Here is an 18,221-nt window from a genome sequence, read left to right on the forward strand (position 1 = left end):
TATTCTTTTTTTGAAGTAGTCCTTTTGTGCAAAATATGTTCCAGTGCAAAAAAAATCACAACAATTTACCTTTCACTTTGATCTCTAGATTAGATGTGTTAATTTTTAAACAGAACTTGTACTTGCTGTATGATTATCTTAAAGCTCCTGCCAGGTATATGTCAGGCTGTTAAAGATCAAATGCTGTTGTTAGGAAATTTAACATTGGCAACAATTGGGGTATGTGGGGCTATAGTTTGCAGAGAAGCACTTGTATAGATGCAAGAGCCCTGATATTTTTAGTTCCCTCCTGTAACTCCTAGAAAAGAATATCAAAGTCCCCAGGGAAATAATTTATAGATAGTCTGGGCTTGGGATTCCATTGATATTCCACTGCTAAAAGCATGAGAACCTTACCCCTCACTAACAGTAGGAAAAATTACTAATGCACCTTGTGGATGGACTGTTCACAACTTTTAGATTATTATATCATGTACCACACATTACTTTATTATGTACGTGAACAATTAAAAGGCTAAAATATCAGTAGCTCATTACCTTGCTGGAAGACTTTTGGTGAGAAGAAGGAAGACACCAGAATAAACAGGTGGGGAGAGCAAAGGAGACGAGCTGGGAGGTGAGAGGTGAAGCCAGGTGGGTGGCAAAGGTCGAGGGCTGGAGCAGAAGGAATCTGATGGGAGAGGAGAGTGGATCATGGGAGAAAGGGAAGAAATAGGGGCACCAGGGGGAGGGTGATAGACAGTTGAGAAGAGGTAAAAGGTCAGAGTGGGGAATAGGGGAGGTGGGGAGTTTTTTTTACTGGGAGGGGAAATCAATATGCCATCAGATTGGAAGCTGCCCAATGGAATATAAGGTGTTGCTCCTCCACCCTGAGGGTGGCCGACATGTCAGAATGGGAATCAGAATTAACATAGCTAGCCACCAGGAAGTTCTGCTTGTAGAGGATGGATCAGAGGTGCTCGGCAAAATGGTTCCTCAGTTTATGATGGGTCTCACCGATATAGACGAAACCTCATTGGGAGCACCGGACACAATAGACGACTCCAGCAGCTTCACAGGTGAAGTGTCGCCTCACCTGGAAAGACTGTTGGGGCCCTGAATGGAGGAGAGGGAGGTGGTGTATGGGCATGTATTACATGCAAGGGTAAGTGTCGGGAGGGAGATTAGTAGGGAGTGATGAATAAACAAGGGAATCGTGGAGGGACCAATCACTGCAGAAAATTTGGGGGGGGTGCAGTAAAGGTACGTTTAGTGATGGGATCCCTTTATGGAGACAGTAGAAGTTGTGGAAGAAGATGTGTTGGATGTGAAGGCTGATGGGGTGGTAGGTAAGGACAAGAGGAACACTGTCACGGTTTAGGTGCAGAAAACAGGATGAGGCCGGATGTTTGGGGGAAGGGAGCAGATGCTGGTGAGGGCAGTATCAATAGTGGAGGGAGGGAAAGCCCGTTCTTTGAAGGAGAAGAACATCTCTGTTGTCCTGGAGCAGAAAGCTGTGTCCTGGGAACAGATGCAGCAGAGGCAAAGGAACTGAGTTTACCTAAACTCTTATTGTTTAGCAGTTGATGGAAAAGCAGTTAGAGAATTGGGTGTTGAGAATCATATGTAAGAACTAAAGAAAGATGGAAAATGGCTGCATAAAATGCTTTTGTAATCCTTCCCAAGGTCATTAATTTGAAATGCAGACCCTTCCTTAACATTTACTCCCCCCAAACGCTGTAAACAAATTCCATCTGGCTCTGTCATTCATGACTTGCAAACTTCATCAGAATAACACATGTCCAGCAGATTGTAAGAAGGAATCTGTTGATAAGCCTCCTGAGCTATGGCTCAATAGTTTTACTTCATGATTTAATATTAAGGTTATTTAAATCAAATAGCTAATTGTTACACCAGTTTGTTTACTTTTCTATCTTGAAATACAGGCATTTGTTTTTCAAATCTGTTCACGGGTTCACTCGGACGATAAAATGAGGTTGATTTGTTAACAGGATCTATTCATCTGGTGGCCAGCTGGGCTATAAATTGGTAAATGGGGAATTTGTAGCAATTCATGCTTCTGTAATCAGATTTAATGAACCATGTGGTGTTACAGAGCTACCGTGACACAGTGGCACTTGGACAGATTTTACATTCATTTGGAAGCCTGTCAGAATTTTTTCCAGGAATATGCCAGGATGCTGACAGCAATTGTGTGAATTTATATACTGTGTAAACTATGCAAATGTTAACTAAATCCAAAGTATCAAAGTAAGTAACTTTTAAAGAAGTGGGGATTTCTCCTCTTTAAATAAGTTCACCATGGTTATTTAACTACATTTTAATTTGCACAAACAGCAAAATGCATAAAGTCCAGAAAATAATTATGATAAAAATGCTTTTGATACCTTCTCTTTTGTTTATAGTTATGCAGTGTTTTATTTGATAATTATCAAATCATGCGGTCTGATTTAGCCTATGTTTGACATCAAATGAAGCTTCACTGCAGTTTTTAATTGGTGCCAATTTCTGTTTCTAAATACAGTGGATTCTGATTAATTGGGCCATCAATTAAGTGAGGCAGTGAGGCAGCTGCTTATTTGGAATAACTCTTAAAGAACAAAATCAAATGAGAAAGTAGCCAGGATTTTCTTCATTTATTTGGGACACATTGCCATTTAATTGGGACAGGAAACTGTTATCAAATATTTTCTAACTAGTGTCAGTCACTTGCACTTATTGTGACCGTTAAACACTGCGAGTGTTAGAGTGAACTGTTTTTAAATAACGTCATTTGCGTATCTGTGTTCAAAAAGCAATGATTCATTGATAGTTGACAAGTAATAAACAGCAAGACAATTCAGAACTGTTTGCTCACTGCGGTTTCAAGCATTCAGGTTTGGAGATGCCATGAGTAATTTCACTACTTCAAGTTAGGAACTATGAAGAATTTTCTGGGATCAATAATCACCTTGAATGTTACATTTAAATGAAGATTTGGAGGATACAATCATTGAAAGCACTGTTTGCAAGACAGTCCACTGTCTACATTAGGTGTCTGCACTGATTTTGTTCATTTACAGTCAATCAAAAGAGCACTTCGGCATACACTGAATGAACTCCTCCATCGACAACTATTAGGAACTAATACCTAGTTTTGTAGTAGTGTAGTAGGTTTGGTAATGTGATTTATTCTGTATTTCATCTAAATACATAATCTGTTACTCAGTTAAATGGCAATTTATCTATTTTAATTATTACTATGAAATTTTGGCTAATTGGGGCGACTACTTAATTGGTCCGAAATATGCTGGTCTTGATGTGTCCCAACTAACCGGAATCTACTGTACAAATGAATTGAAGCTCTAGATATGGGAAGCATAAAAACAAGCATTTTTTAAGAAAACTTGTCAAGTTGTTTACAGTAATTATAATGGGCATTATGATTTTTTAAAAACTATAGAATACTCAAATTCCACAGACTGTAACGTAGTCTAAGTACAGGACATGCCCGCCAGGAATCTCCAGGTATTGAACCTGCCATAGTTTGTGGAGTCGAGATGTTTCCCTCCTTTCAATGTCTCTGGAGAGGATGTGTGCTTCTCATTTCCAATCCGTAGGATAAGGTCCCCCACCCATCCAGTCCATGTTGTCTTCCTACTGCTACCAGCAGGAAGAAGGTACAAGAGCCTCATGACCCACGCCACCAGGTTCAGGAGCAGTTATCAGCCCTCAACCATCAGGCTTTTGATCCAGAAGGGGGTGACTTCACTCACCCCAACACAGAACTGTTGTTTATTTAGATAAGTAAATAAATTGTTCCTACAACTTATGGAATCACTTTCAAGGACTCTTCATCTCATGTTCTCAAAATTTGTAGCTTATTTATTTTTTCCTCTTTGTATTTACAGTTTGTCTTCTGCACATTGGTTGTTCGTCCATCTTGTGTGTGGTCCTTCATTGATTCTCTTGTGTTTCTTTCTATTTACTGTGAATTCCTGCAAGAAAAAGACTCTCAGGGTTGTATGTGGTGATGTATTTAGTATGTACTTTCATAATAATATTACATTGACCTATGAACTTTGAAGTTGAGAATCAAATTAGGTAGGTGACCAGTCCAGGTCCTGTCTCCTTGTTGAGCTCCATCTCCTCTTTTCACTTCAATGTATGATATAAAATCTGAAAACACATTACCATTGAGCAATTACTCAGGCTTTGGATTATGTTCTGGAGGATAGTAGGAGCAATTAGATTCACTCAGTTGCAAAATTCAGAAAAGTTGTGGTGAATTTTGAGTAATTTTCTTCAAGGCATGTGGAAAGTCTGTCATGTACTTTGGAAAAGTGCGTGAAATTTACTGTGGTTTGCAAAGAAATCCAACATTGCAGTTTGCCGGCCTCCTGCCTAGTCCTGCTGTGGGCTAATATAGGAAAATAAATTTCTGATTATTTGTCAACAACTCTATTACTGTTGTGTGAGATAACTGCTGGGATGGTGAAGGACCAACCAGGTGAATTTTGGTCCAATTCCAATGCAGCTATGAGTTTAAAAATCAACCAATGCATAGTTTCTTGGCTTCCTTTAAGCTTTTAAAAATCATTTTGTGCCTGGGTGAAATCCAACATCTGGTGCATTCCTCCCAACCACCCCCCCCCCACCCCCGTTGTTGGCCAACCTCTCACTGGACACTTTGTTGCTTGCCCATGTTCTCCTTCTCCCCATGGAGTGAGACTACAAAATGGAGAGATCTGGAAGTTCATACTCAACAAAATTTAGCATGCAGATCAAACAAGTAATTAGGAAGGCGAAGAGACTGTTAATCTTTTTGGCAAGGGGTATATTAATGAAAGTTCTAATGCAACTTTCAAAAGCACTTGTGAGACCATACTGTACTGTGTGCAGTTTCAGCCTTCATTTGTGAGGAGAGATATGGTTCCATCGGAAACAGTGTAGAGAAAATTCATAGGATTATTCCCATAATGAATGGATTGAGCAGGCTGGGCCAATACTACTTTGAGCAGGGAAAAATGACATAATTTTATTGAAATATATATAATTGTGGAGTGAAAGGGTGGGTACTGAGAGAGTGTATCTAAAGCTAGTGATTATATTTTTTAGAATAAGGAGTTGCTCATTTCAGATGGAGATGAGGGAGTTTTTTTTAAGGGTAATGAATCAGAATACACAATTTGCAATACAGAAGGTGGTAATCAGAATAAGATTTATTATCACTGATAAATGTCATGCTGTTGTTTGTGGCAACAGTGCAAAACTAAAAAGTACAAACTAAAAATGAATAACGAGATAGTATTTATGGATTTATGGACAGTTCAGACATCTGATGGTAGAGGGAAAGAAACTATTCCTACAAAGTTGAGTCTGCATCTTCATGCTCCTGAACTTCCTCCCTGATGATGGTAATGAGAAGCAGGAATTTCCCATACGGTGAGGGTCCTTAATGATGAATGCCGCTGCCTTTTATACATCATCTTCATGGTGGAAAGGCTTGAGCCCACGATGGATCTGGCTGAGCATGCAACCCTTGGCAGTCTGTCTCCTCAATCCTGTGCATTGGAGCCTTCATGCCAGGCAGTGATGCAACCAAACATTGACTGATAAACATTTGAACTAACAGGGAACCCAGGGGCATGAGGAGAGAGTAAGAAAGTGGTTCCGAGGCGCAACCTTCAATTGGTATGGTGTTTGAAGAACAAAAACTCGGAGCTGGCAAGAGGTTGAAACTTCAGTCAATATTGCGCAATCAGATTTGTGTTATAACCTGTGCACATTAAGTATCTGTGAGTGCTGGGTTAGCCACACAGGGAAGAATAAAATGAGTCTAAACAGGTGCTGAAATATGCTACCAGAGGAATCATTATTATGCTCTCACAGTGAAACAATTTTTATATCTGTTAAATGAAAACAGAGTTGAAACAAAAATCTAAATGCTCTCATAAATTCTATGTTCTGTTATGATTTCCTAAGCTAACTGCATAATTGTCATTTTGGGTTATGACAACTAAATTTTTGTACATTATGCTGTCCATTCTACAGTTATATCTTTGTACAAGGTTACCAGGAAATTTCTATTTATTGCAATGAGAAAAGGCAACATTTCAATCAGTCACTTGTACTGTGAGCTGTTGGAAAAGCAGATTTTTCTCTACTTGACATCATTTCAAGATTAATGAAAGAGGTCAAAGCAAAAACTGTATATATGACATATGAACCCACGTGTAGTCAAATTAGATTGACAGATCAACCAATTAAAACTGAGACTGGCTCCACAAAATACATGCTGAATTTCTGACAGTTAATAATAGCTCAGGTGGTTGGCTCCTGATCATGTTTTTGGTTCGTAGAAGTTAACACCATGGTAAACTTGATTTGTTGTGCAATTTGACTTGTTCTAATTTGTTAAGAATAGTTTTTTGGTCAAAATATAGCTGTGCATTGCAATTATTTTGTGATTGTACAACTATTCACTGGTAAATTAGCAACATTTGAAAACCATAAAATTCTTGCAGGTTTAGTCCATGCTAATAATTCTTTGAATAATGTGAAGCGCTGACTCATCGAAAACATTTCAAACAGATAATCTAACTTTACTAACAACCATTTTAAACAGTAAAGATTAGCTATATTTGTCACATGTGCATTGAAGCATTGAAATGCATCATTTTTGCTTCAACAACCAACACAATCTGTGGATTGTGCTGGGGGCAGCCTACAAGTGTTGTCATGCTTCCGGTGACAACATAGCATGCTTAAAGCTTACTAACCCTTCACTGTACATCTTTGGAATTTGATTGGAAACCAGAGCACATAGAAGAACCCCACGTGGGCACAGGGAGAACGTCCAAATTGCTTGTAGGCAGCAGCAGTAATCGAACCCTGATCGGTGTTCGCTGGTGCTATGCTACCCTGCTTGCTTCTAATAAACCTTCGGATAATTAGAAACAATACATGGTTAGGGAACTTTTATACAGTCAACAAGTTGTTCTTCACAATGCAGAAACTGCTGAAAGTATGATTGGAAGTGTTCAGTGAACATGAATGTGAATTGTGCAGAGTTGGCAACAATTGCAGAAGACTAGGCTGCATCTGACTAAACTTATTTTGCATGGGCACTTTGCATACTGGATTGATAGTATAATGAATCAGAATCAGGTTTATTATCACTGAAATATGTTGTGGAATCTGTATCTTTGCAGCAGCAGGACAGTATAAGATGAAATTACTGTAAGTTACAGAAACAAATGTCATGCAAAAGATGAATAATGAGATGGTGTTCGTGGAACGTGCAGGAATCTGATGACGTAGGGGAAAAAAGCTGGTGTTAGTACATTAAATGTGGTTCTTCAGGTTTCTCTATCACCTCCCTGATGGTAGTACTGGTAAGAGGAGATGTCCTGGATGATGAGAGTCTTTAATAATCGATACTACCTTTTTGAAGTGCCACCTCTCGAAGATGCCTTCAGTGGTGAGGAAGATTGTAACCAAAATGGAACTGGCTGAATCTACAACTTCCTCAAACTTTTGCCATCGTAGGCATTGGAAACTCCATACTAAGCTGGTGATGCATGCAATCTAAATGCTCTCTACCAAACAGCTGCGGACATTTCCAAGATTCTTTGGTGACATACCTAATCTCCTCAAACTCCTAATGAAGTAGAGTCACTGGCATGCCTTCTTTGCAATGGCATTGATTTGTTGGGCCCTGAGATGTTGACACCTGGGAACTTGAAACCACTCACCCTTTCCACCACTGACACTCAATGAGGATTAGTGAGTGTTCTCTTGACTTCCTCCTTCCTGAAATCCACAATCAATTCCTTGGTCTCGCAGACATTGAGTATTAGGTTGCTGTTGCGACACCACTCAACCAGCCAGGCTATGTCAGTCCTGTATGCCTCCTCACTGCCATCTAACATTCTGCCAACAGCAACAATGTCATTGGCAAATTTATAAATGATGTTTGAGCTACGTCCAGCCACACAGTCATGGGGGTAGATAAAGTGTAGCAGTGGGTTAAGCATGCATCCTTAGGGTGTGCCTGTGCTATTTTTATCAATTTGCACTGACTCTCGACCCCCAATAGAAAAGGAGGTAATTTATTACTATCTTGCACACTGTGATACAGTGAAAAAGTTTTGTTTACCTTTCATTCATTCAGATCAGGACATAGTGTCACAGTTACAAAGAAATGGCAATTACAGTGCAAAGACTACAAAGATCAAGAGTTGATTTTTTTCTTAAGTGCATGAGAGGTCCAGATAGGAATCAAAAAGTCGTGGATACAGCCCAGTCCATCATGGGTAAAGTCCTCCCACCACTGAGCACATATACACTATCTTTCTTTCTGTTGGATATTTTAATGTAGACTTTTTATTGTTTAGCTAGATCATTTGCCTCTATAGTGTAGGAGTAATAGGAAAGTGATAGTGTGTCGACCAGGCATTGACAGGAAGTCAGTTGTGAAAATCAGATTTTAGTGAGCTACTATTTTACCAGCCAACTAAATACAAGATCTGTTTTTTTTTTAAATTTTGTCTATTTTACTTGGCACCACCACCCACACTGAGTAGATATTTGCAACAGTAGTAACACTGAGCAGCTAGTGGCAAGATGTTAATTCTTCATGACCTCTGTAAGACAAAAACATACTTTTATGTTGTCTGACAGTATGAACTAATGAGGTTATGGAGTGGAGGATGGAGTTTCATCTGTTTTTACTGCCTATATTTCATTTTCTGTCAGCAATTATGTACGAAAATCCATGGGGCAAAGTAAATGTTGTAATCCTTGTGAGCTTTCAGCAACAATTTGAAATATATGGGAGCAATAATTGTTCAAACTAAGTATTCTCTGTTTCTTTCGAAGAATAATGTAATTTCACATTGAACTGAGAGAAACATTTTAAAGAATTAAATGTTAGTTTAGAAGTAAGTACAATTTTACAGAATTATTAGTGTCCTCATATCACACACATTATAACTTCAAATATATCATACCCACTTCCCTTCAGTCAGTTAATTAAAATGTACTAATGTTTATACTAGTGCATTTGAATTTAACTAAATGGCTTTAGTAAAGAGTGTAAAAAGTACATTTAGTAAAAAGCACATTCCTTCACTGATGAATACATGATGGAAGGTGACCTTCGGAAGATTTTCTACTTTGCATTTCTTGGCAGTCTCTATAGATTTTCTCCATATCTATGGTTCCATATGCAGTGAATGTAATCATGCTTGTTATTTGGAGATGTGTAAAGTAATATTAGGTGCTATTTTACCAGGAAAGAGAATGATGAAGGCGAGTCATTCCAGATTATTAACTGATAGGAACATACCTCATACAGTTCAGAGCACTTAGTGAATTACAATGATTGTCACTATGTCAGCAGATGCGATGGTTCATTTTAGTTCAGCAGAGAAAGGAATCTGTTTTCACCTGGTTCACAGGAGAATGTTGATCAAGATTCCAGGCAAACATGATATCTTAAGTTTCCAGCTGTGTTGTTGTACTATGAAGATTAATATCAATATTAACTCCAAATGACAGCATCTTTGATACTGAAAAGCACCTTCACAAATAGGCTGGGGAATAATTATCTGCAAGACTGCGGGAGTTCTGATTGAAATTAACATACTTTATGAGTCTTTATTCATTTAAGAGAATTTGGCTTCATAGGCTGAGCCAGCAATTTAATTGCTCATCCCTAATTGCCCCGTGGGAAGGTGGAGTTGAAGCTGTCTCCTTGAATGTTAAGGTGTGGGTATGCCCACAGTGCTCTTAGGGAAGTAATTCCAGGATATTGACTAGGCAACACTGTAGTAAATTTCCAAGTCAGGGTAGTGTGTGTCGTAGGCAATTTCCAAGTTCTGGTGTTTCAATAATTTTGCTGTCCTTGGTCTTCCAGCTGGTAGAAATGAGTTTGGAAGGTTCTATCCAAGAGATTTGGTGAGTTGCTTCAGTGTCTCTTTTAGATGATGCAAGCTGATGCTACTGGGCCCTAGAGGTGTGGCGAGAGAATGATTGTGGATGGGCTGCTAATCTATCTAGCTGCTTTGTCCACTGGGTGGTGGAAATGCAGTTTGCAAGGTGATGGACTTCAAGTGCAACTTACCATCTTGCAAATAACACTAGTCTATTAAAGTTTGAGTAATACAAAAACTGGCCATGGCTAATAATATTTGAAGAAGTAAACTTAAGTCATGACTAAAAGTTCATAAAGCATACATGCACTCGATTATTCATCGTATGGAACAGATTCCAAGTAATACAGTTAATATTAGAACATAGACAAGTGAGACTCATTAAGACAATTGGTGGGAGTTCGGGGAAAATTAAGAATAGCCCAGAGCTGAGATAATTATCTATGACTCTATTAAATGCTGAAAGAATCAATTAAATTAAAAAATTAAGCATTTGGACTTTACTATTTCTCTTTCAAAAATAACCTTTCCTCGTGGAAAGTGAATTTTGTTGTATTTCTCCATGGGCTTTGGAATTTAAATGGAGGGAATATTGCATTGGTAGAGGATATAGATGAGCAATGAAGTCTGACCTTTACTCTACTCCATCTTCTTCTTCATGTGCCTTGCATGTTAAACGCTTGGGCGATCATGACTTTCCACATCGAATGATCCCATGCAGCGTCAATGATATCTCGTACACTTAGATCTGTTAGTTCTTTCACAGTGTCCATATATTTTCTTCTTTGCCTTCCTCTTCTGCGTTTCCCAGGCATACGGCCTTGTAATGAAAGGTATTCTATTTCTCCCTTTCTGATGACATGGCCCAGGAATTTAAGTTTCTTCTCATTTAATGTTCTCATTAAAGATCTTTTTGTATGGACACGTTGGAATACTGTCTCATTAGTTACCCTGTCTCTATATGATATTTTCAGTATTCTTCTAAGAAACCACATTTCTGTTGCTTCTAAGTTTCTTTGGAGTTCTGGTGTTATAGTCCATGTTTCGGAAGCATACAGCAAGATTGACCAAATGTAACATTTTAGTAGCCTAAGCCTTGTTGTCATAGAAATGTGTCTGTTGGTAAAAATGGGTTTCATTTTTTGGAAGTTGGTTTCAGCAATGGCAATTCTTCTTTTTATTTCTACTTTACTTCTAGCATCTTGTGATATAAAGCTACCAAGGTAATTAAAGCAGGTCTTTTGTTCAGTCTCTTGGTTACCGATGTACAATTGGCAGTTGGGAGTATCCTGCTGTTTTGATATTACCATGCATTTGATTTTTTTACAGTTGATGGTTAGACCAAAATCTGCACTTGTTTGTACTGTTTTGTCTAGGAGGAATTGTAGGTCTTCTGCAGCACTTGCTATTAAGCTGGTATCGTCTGCATATCTTATATTGTTGATGTTAACACCTCCAATTTTTATCCCATCTAGGTCTTCTATTTCTCTGAGAGTCATTTCACTATAGATATTAAACAATTCCGGTGAGGCAACGCATCCCTGTCTAACTCCTCTTTGAGTTTTAGTCCAACTGCTTATATTACTGCCGCTATTTGATTCCAATATAAATTTTGAAGCAGTTGTTGGTCCCTTCTGTCAATGTTTAGCTTAGCGAGAATTTGAAGTAATTTTTCATGTTGTACTTTGTTGAATGCTTTAGTGAAATCAATAAAACATAAGAAGACATCATTTTGATATTCAATTGCCCTTTCTGAAAGCATTCGTAGTTTGAAAACTGTTTTCCTAGTTCCTCTATCCTCAATAAACCCATATTGTAGTTTAGAAGTTTCTGGCCTTAAAACTCCACTCCATAGGACATGTAAATAATAATCACCTCTTAAAAATGGAGTTTTAAATGCAGTAATTTTTCTGCAGGCATTGTGCATTTCAGTATAGTTCCAATGCTGTACCATACCCCTATATCCATCTTTGTTGGAAATACTTATCCATTGCCACTGTGAAATGTACTATGGCATCTTCTCTGGCTAACTTTCAGCCTAGCATCTCCATGTGTTTGGCCAACAGTAAAGTGCCTATGGGTGAGAGTGAGGTAGGATTGTGTTGTAGGTGCTGGTAAAGAATTCACTGGTCTATCAGTAGCTCTAGATTTGTTAAATATTTATTCCATCAAAATCTCAGAATATTTTGGGGAAAAAATGTAAATGTTAATGCTTTTTTAAAAAAAAAATACTTTTTCTGTTCTGGTTTCACTTTCAGATCTGGTTTGCTTTCGTTAATGGCTTCTCAGGACAGATTCTCTTTGAAAGATGGTGTATTGGTCTCTACAATGTTGTAAGTGTACATGCTATTTTGTACTCAGTTTAACTTGCTGATATGTCAATAGTCTGATTATGATACCAGCAAATGGAGTTGCACTTCCACCAATTTCCAAATGTATAAAAAAAAATGAATATTGTTAATTTTGATATATATTTTGTTGTCAAAATTTTTATATTCTTAACATTGGAGACTCTTGACACAGTTCATAGTATTGTGTAACCTGTTCTGCTACATCCTGCATTTGATGCCCATTGGCATGCATAAAAATCCTGATATGGAGGTTGATGTTTATGTGTGTGGCCATGGTAGGTGAGGGCTGAATAGCAGCATGATGGTGTATAGTGGTGGGACCACTGTACGTGATTAACTATATCAGGATTAGGAAGACAAGACTTTTGTGTGGGTGCTGTCAGCTGGCAAGGGACTTGAAACATTGGAGTAAGAAACTGAGGTCGAGTCAGCACAGTACATGGAATCTCACAATGAAATTTATAGCTCAACACTGCAGTTGCCATTTTTTTGAATGAAATGCTTCGATGAATTATGAAAAGTTCTTTAAATAATATTTACGACATGTGTCAAAAATACAGCAAGGATTGGATATTGAGTCATGTGTTCATGATAACAAGCCAATGTGTTTTCACAAAAAAAAAGGTTAAAAATATCAACTTTGTTTCTAAAGCTGTAGTTCAGCTGATGGAAAACTTTGGTCTTCTTGCGTTTCCAGTGATGATAAACAAATCCCCTATTCTTGATGGAATGCATCCCAGGGATCTGAACGAAATGACAGAGGTTATAGTAGAAGCTTTGGTGATAATCTACTAAAATTTTCTGGACCCTAGATAGGTCATGGCAGATTGAAAGAAGACAAATGTCACACCACTGTTCAAAAAAGGATGTGGATGTAGGCAAAAGGCAGGTAACTATAGGCCAGTTAGTTTAACATCTGGATTTGGGAAAATGCTTGAAACTATCAGTAAAGAAGAAATAGTGAGGCATCTGGAAAGAAATGGATCCATCAGACAGATGCAGCATGGATTCAGCAAAGGCAGGTCCTGTTTGACAAACTTACTACAGTTCTTTGAAGATAAAAAGAGTGCAGAGGATAGAGGGGAACAGAAGAACGTTATTTACTTGGATTTCCAGAAGACATTTGATAAGCTGCCACATAAAAGACATCCATAAGATTTGGATGCATAGAGGTAGGGGTGATGTATTAACATGAATAGAGGATTGGTTAACTAATAGAGAGCAGAGTGTTGAAATACATGGGTGTTACTCTGGTTGGCAGTCAGTGGTGAGCGGTGTGCCACAGGGATCGGTGCTGGGCCCGCAAATGTTCACAATATACAAACGTTTGTACAATAAAAATCTGGGGGGGGGGGGGGTACCGAATGTAGTGTATCTAAGTTTGCTGATAACACTAAATTGTGTAGAAAAGATAATTGTGCAGAGGATACGGAGAGTCTATAGAGAGATGTAGATAGGTTAAGTGAGTGGGCAATGGTCTGGAAGATGGAATACAACGTTGGTAAATACGAGAGCATTCATTTCCATAGTAGGGGAATTAAGAGTTATGGGGAAAAGGCAGGTAGGTGGAGATGAGTCCATGGTCAGATCAGCCATGATCTTATTGAATGGCAGAGCAGGCTCAGCAGGCCAGATGGCCTACTCCTGCTCCTATTTCTTATGTTCTTGTATGTTCCAGTAAAGATTTTTTTCAAAACATGTAGATTATTTTGGTCATTGCAAGATCTCTTTTGCATTCATTTTAATTTATCATTTGATACTATTCAGTTGTGATTTATTGGTTTAAATGGTAGAATTTATGCCAATCACAGATTGTGCAATGGATTAGTGAAGTTGCATGTACCAAGCCTTGCAGCTAGGTGATGGTCAGCCAATGTTAACAAATCTGTTTTATTTTATGTGCTATGATTCTAATGTTAGAATTGTTTAACGAAACGATGTCTGTGTGTGCATGTCAGATTTTCACAGCTTTGCCTCCCCTCACCTTGGGAATATTTGAGAGAACCTGTCGAAAGGAAAATATGTTGAAATATCCAGAGCTATACAAAACGTCACAGAATGCACTGAACTTCAACACAAAGGTATATAACTTGTTACACAGAACATCTTTGATCTATTAACTTTTACTCAAAAATTTAAATAATTTGTTTTAGAAAGTGTCATTATTCATTCTGCTATGAAACTCTCTGAATGAAATAAAAACTAATGAGTTGAATTTTGTATGAAGGTGTGAAGCTGAGTTGATGTGACAGTCAGCAGATATGAAGAAACAGTGGATAAGCCTAAACTTCAGTTTAGAACAGACTTGGTTTGGAAATTCTAAGGCACAGAAATTGCTAGGATGATCTAATTGCATGTGATCTTGACAGGGGTCATAAATCACATTTGGTATCAGGGTTCATTTCACTTAAAAAGAAACTAATTGCCTATACCCCATTCAAGCACTCCAGCGTAGCTCACTAACAGAATCTAATGTATTTTAACTAGTTGACCTGGCCCCTAATTTGGGAGAAAAACTGAGCAACCACTTTTATGGATGGAAGATCCTTTAGTCCATTTAAAAGCCTGCTATTTAATACATGACAAATCAATTAAGACAAAGTATCCTTTAATGTCAGTCATTTGTAAGAATGGAAATCAAGTTTGTTGGAGCTCTAATAGAACAAATTCAACCATCAAGTATTAGTGTTTAAATCAAGCTTGGTAATTATGGAGCAAAAAAACTGGTGGAAGAACTAAGCAGGTCAGGCAGCATCTGTGGAGGCAAGAGTGGTAGTCAATGTTTTGGGTCAAGGCAATGCACAAGAATGATTCTGTCTAATGTTTTCATTCAGTTGACTGAACTGTGATACCAGCTTTCTATATTAGACTATTTTTTCATGTGCTAATGTTTTTTTAACGATTTGAGTATGTCCAATAACATTCACAAAGTATCAAATCGCCCACCTACAGAAAACTGAGCTAATTTATTATCTTCTCCTTTAAGCCAACCATATTATATCTATTTGTAAAATTCATAGAACTGTAGCATATGCAATCTTTTGACATGAATACATCATGCACATAATGTACAGTATCAGTCATTTTGAGATATTTATATAAGCTAATATAAAATAAACAGGCAGTTTATTTTTACATTCGATGTACATATTGTGTGTATTTCTGAGTCAGTTTTAGAGTTGAGTAGTTGGAATGCTGCTCTTGTTTTTCAAACAGTACTTTTTTGAAAAACCATGTTCAGAGCAGGGATTTTAAAAAAAGTAACACAGGAGTTACCACATTAAAATATTCCAGTGATAATTTGGTATCATTATCTTTACTGATTGTTAGTTTATGCATCAATATTATATTCACAATTAACTGTGGAATATATACAACTTATGTCGAAGAATCTACCCTGTTTTACTGTAAGAGAACTTGCCCCGTAATCAAACAAATAAAGACACCAACCTCAGTGTATAGTTAATCCTTTAATACATGATCATGGAGAGCCATTGTCTTGCGGCTCCATCAATGACAGCTTACATCTTAAATTTATACAATAAATTTTGGGCAATTGTCAACGCTGAGCATACTTGGTCAGTGATTTCAAGAAGCACTCATTAGGTCTCAGCCAGTTCACAAATGTTTCTGCGCGGTACACAAAATTGGAACTGCACGTCCACATTCAGTCCCTCTATTAGCCAGGCAGTGTCAGACAATGGTTAGCAGTACCTCATTATTGGCATGATTTGTTGCTTTCTATTGTTAGCTAGCACAAGCAAGGCAGCATCTGCAACTTATCCTGTTACTCTCATGGCACAAGTCTTGGCAATACTTAGCTCTTCAGCTTGACAACAAAATTTGGATGCTGTGGTTTCCTCCCACAGTCCAAAGACTTGTTGGGAGGTTAATTGGTCATTATAAATTATCCCATAATTAGGGTAGGGTAAAATTGGTGAGTTGCTGTGTGGCGTGGCTCAAAGTGCTGGAAGGGTCTACTCTTCACTGTATCTCAATAACTGAATAAATAAAATGCCTACGAGATGAAATGGAGAAAATTAATAACTGATATTCATGCTGAGGCAGAGATGGGCTAGAAGATTGGTTGGCTTCAATAGCAGATTTCCCTCAGGTTCCACCCAAGTTAACAACAAAACTATTTAGAAATAAAGTTAACTAATTAACTACAGTTTTCTCCTTGACAGCTGAGCTGTCGGGCATATTTAACAAATCTATTGAACAGTAACTGTAAACAGGATCAATGAACAATGAACTGTGCAAGCGCAAAATGCCAGGACTCTTATACTATTGCCAAGGAAATACCATTGTCAACAGAATTAATTTTTGTTTATGGAATGTATTGCTGGTAATTTACCCTTGAAGTTAATTTTGGTGAATGTCATAGAACTTCCAAAATGTCTTTATTGTGTTCTACAAAGAAACAAATTATTTGAAGCTATTTAATTATAACTCATCATGCTGAAGTGTATTTCATTTTCACAGCTTTTGAAGCTAATAAGGTATCTTCAGAAATTCTAAAAACTTTGTATCAAAATATTCTACTTCGTTAATCATATATGATGGCAGAATATAGTATTAATTGTAAGACTCTTGGCAGTGTGGAGCATCAGAGAGATCTTGGGGTCCGAGTCCATAGGACGCTCAAAGCAGCTGCGCAGGTTGACTCTGTGGTTAAGAAGGCGTACGGTGTATTGGCCTTCATCAATCGTGGAATTGAAATTAGGAGCCGAGAGGTAATGTTGCAGCTATATAGGACCCTGGTCAGACCCCACTTGGAGTACTGTGCTCAGTTCTGGTCACCTCACTACAGGAAGGATGTGGAAACCATAGAAAGGGTGCAGAGGAGATTCACAAGGATATTACCTGGATTGGGGAGCATACTTTATGAAAACAGGTTGAGTGAACTCGGTCACTCTCATCATCTTATACACCTCTATCAGGATGAGAGGTGACCTGATACAGGTGTATAAGATGATGAGAGGCATTGATTGTGTGGATAGTCTGAGGCTTTTTCCCAGGGCTGAAATGGTTGCCACAAGAGGACACAGGTTTAACGTGCTGGGGAGTAGGTACAGAGGAGATGGCAGGGGTAAGTTTTTTACTCAGAGAGTGGTGAGTGCCTGGAATGGGCTGCCGGCAACAGTGGTGGAGGCGGATACGATAGGGTCTTTTAAGAGACAATTAGGTAGGTATATGGAGCTTAGTAAAATAGAGGGCTATAGATAAGCCTAGTAATTTCTAAGGTAGGGACATGTTCGGCACGCCTTTGTGGGCCGAAGGGCCTGTATTGTGCTGTAGGTTTTCTGTTTCTAATCACTTTATGATTTAAAATTTTTAAATGAATTTTCAGTAAAACAGATTCTTTCTGGTGGTTCCCTGGAGTTAAGCCTCTGTCTCCTAAATCAGTCTCAACTCTTATCACTGAGGCAGCTAGCTTTAACTCTTAACCGAAAATAAGTAGGATACTTGGGAACTTCCTGACAGTTGTTCTGCAGCTTGTTGTTTTTCACTCGCCCAGACATATTAAACTGCATATCCTTGCATTGATGCTGAGTAATATTGTTGCCATTCTTTTGTCCTGGTAGTTTATTATGGCAATCATTACATTAATTATTTTTACTAATTTTGCCCTGAGTTTGTGTGACTGACAATGTAAGTTAATCTATCTAAATTGCACTTCAGAAATCTGTTAAAGAGGGAAAGTTCCTTTACTTTCAATAACCATCTACAAAATTTTCAACAGCAATATAAAATGTTCAATTCTATTTTATGGTTCTTCACATTTTACTTTTGAGCAGTTTTAAATACTAACCTAAGAGTGAATGTATGTTGCTTTGTTTTTTGATATTTGCATTTGTGGTGAGGTACTAGAAATCATAATGAACAGTGTATCTTTTTAACAATTCCAGTGAGCACTTTGCTACTTGATTTTTAATCCATTAAATTCTGC

At 38.0% G+C, this 18,221-nt stretch overlaps 1 protein-coding gene across 4 annotated transcripts in view; it reads left to right on the plus strand.

The window, feature by feature from the left end:
* Window positions 1-18,221, plus strand: part of atp8a1 (ATPase phospholipid transporting 8A1) — a 358,923-nt gene that overhangs the window by 246,014 nt on the left and 94,688 nt on the right. For all 4 annotated transcript variants that reach the window (XM_063043220.1, XM_063043222.1, XM_063043221.1 and 1 more), the window contains 2 exons: window positions 12,176-12,250; window positions 14,227-14,349. In XM_063043220.1, the coding sequence (XP_062899290.1) occupies window positions 12,176-12,250; window positions 14,227-14,349 (198 nt within the window). The remainder of the gene's footprint in view (window positions 1-12,175; window positions 12,251-14,226; window positions 14,350-18,221) is intronic.

The sequence above is a fragment of the Mobula hypostoma genome, chromosome 3 (assembly GCF_963921235.1).
Source record: "Mobula hypostoma chromosome 3, sMobHyp1.1, whole genome shotgun sequence".
NCBI classification, from domain to species: domain Eukaryota; kingdom Metazoa; phylum Chordata; class Chondrichthyes; order Myliobatiformes; family Myliobatidae; genus Mobula; species Mobula hypostoma.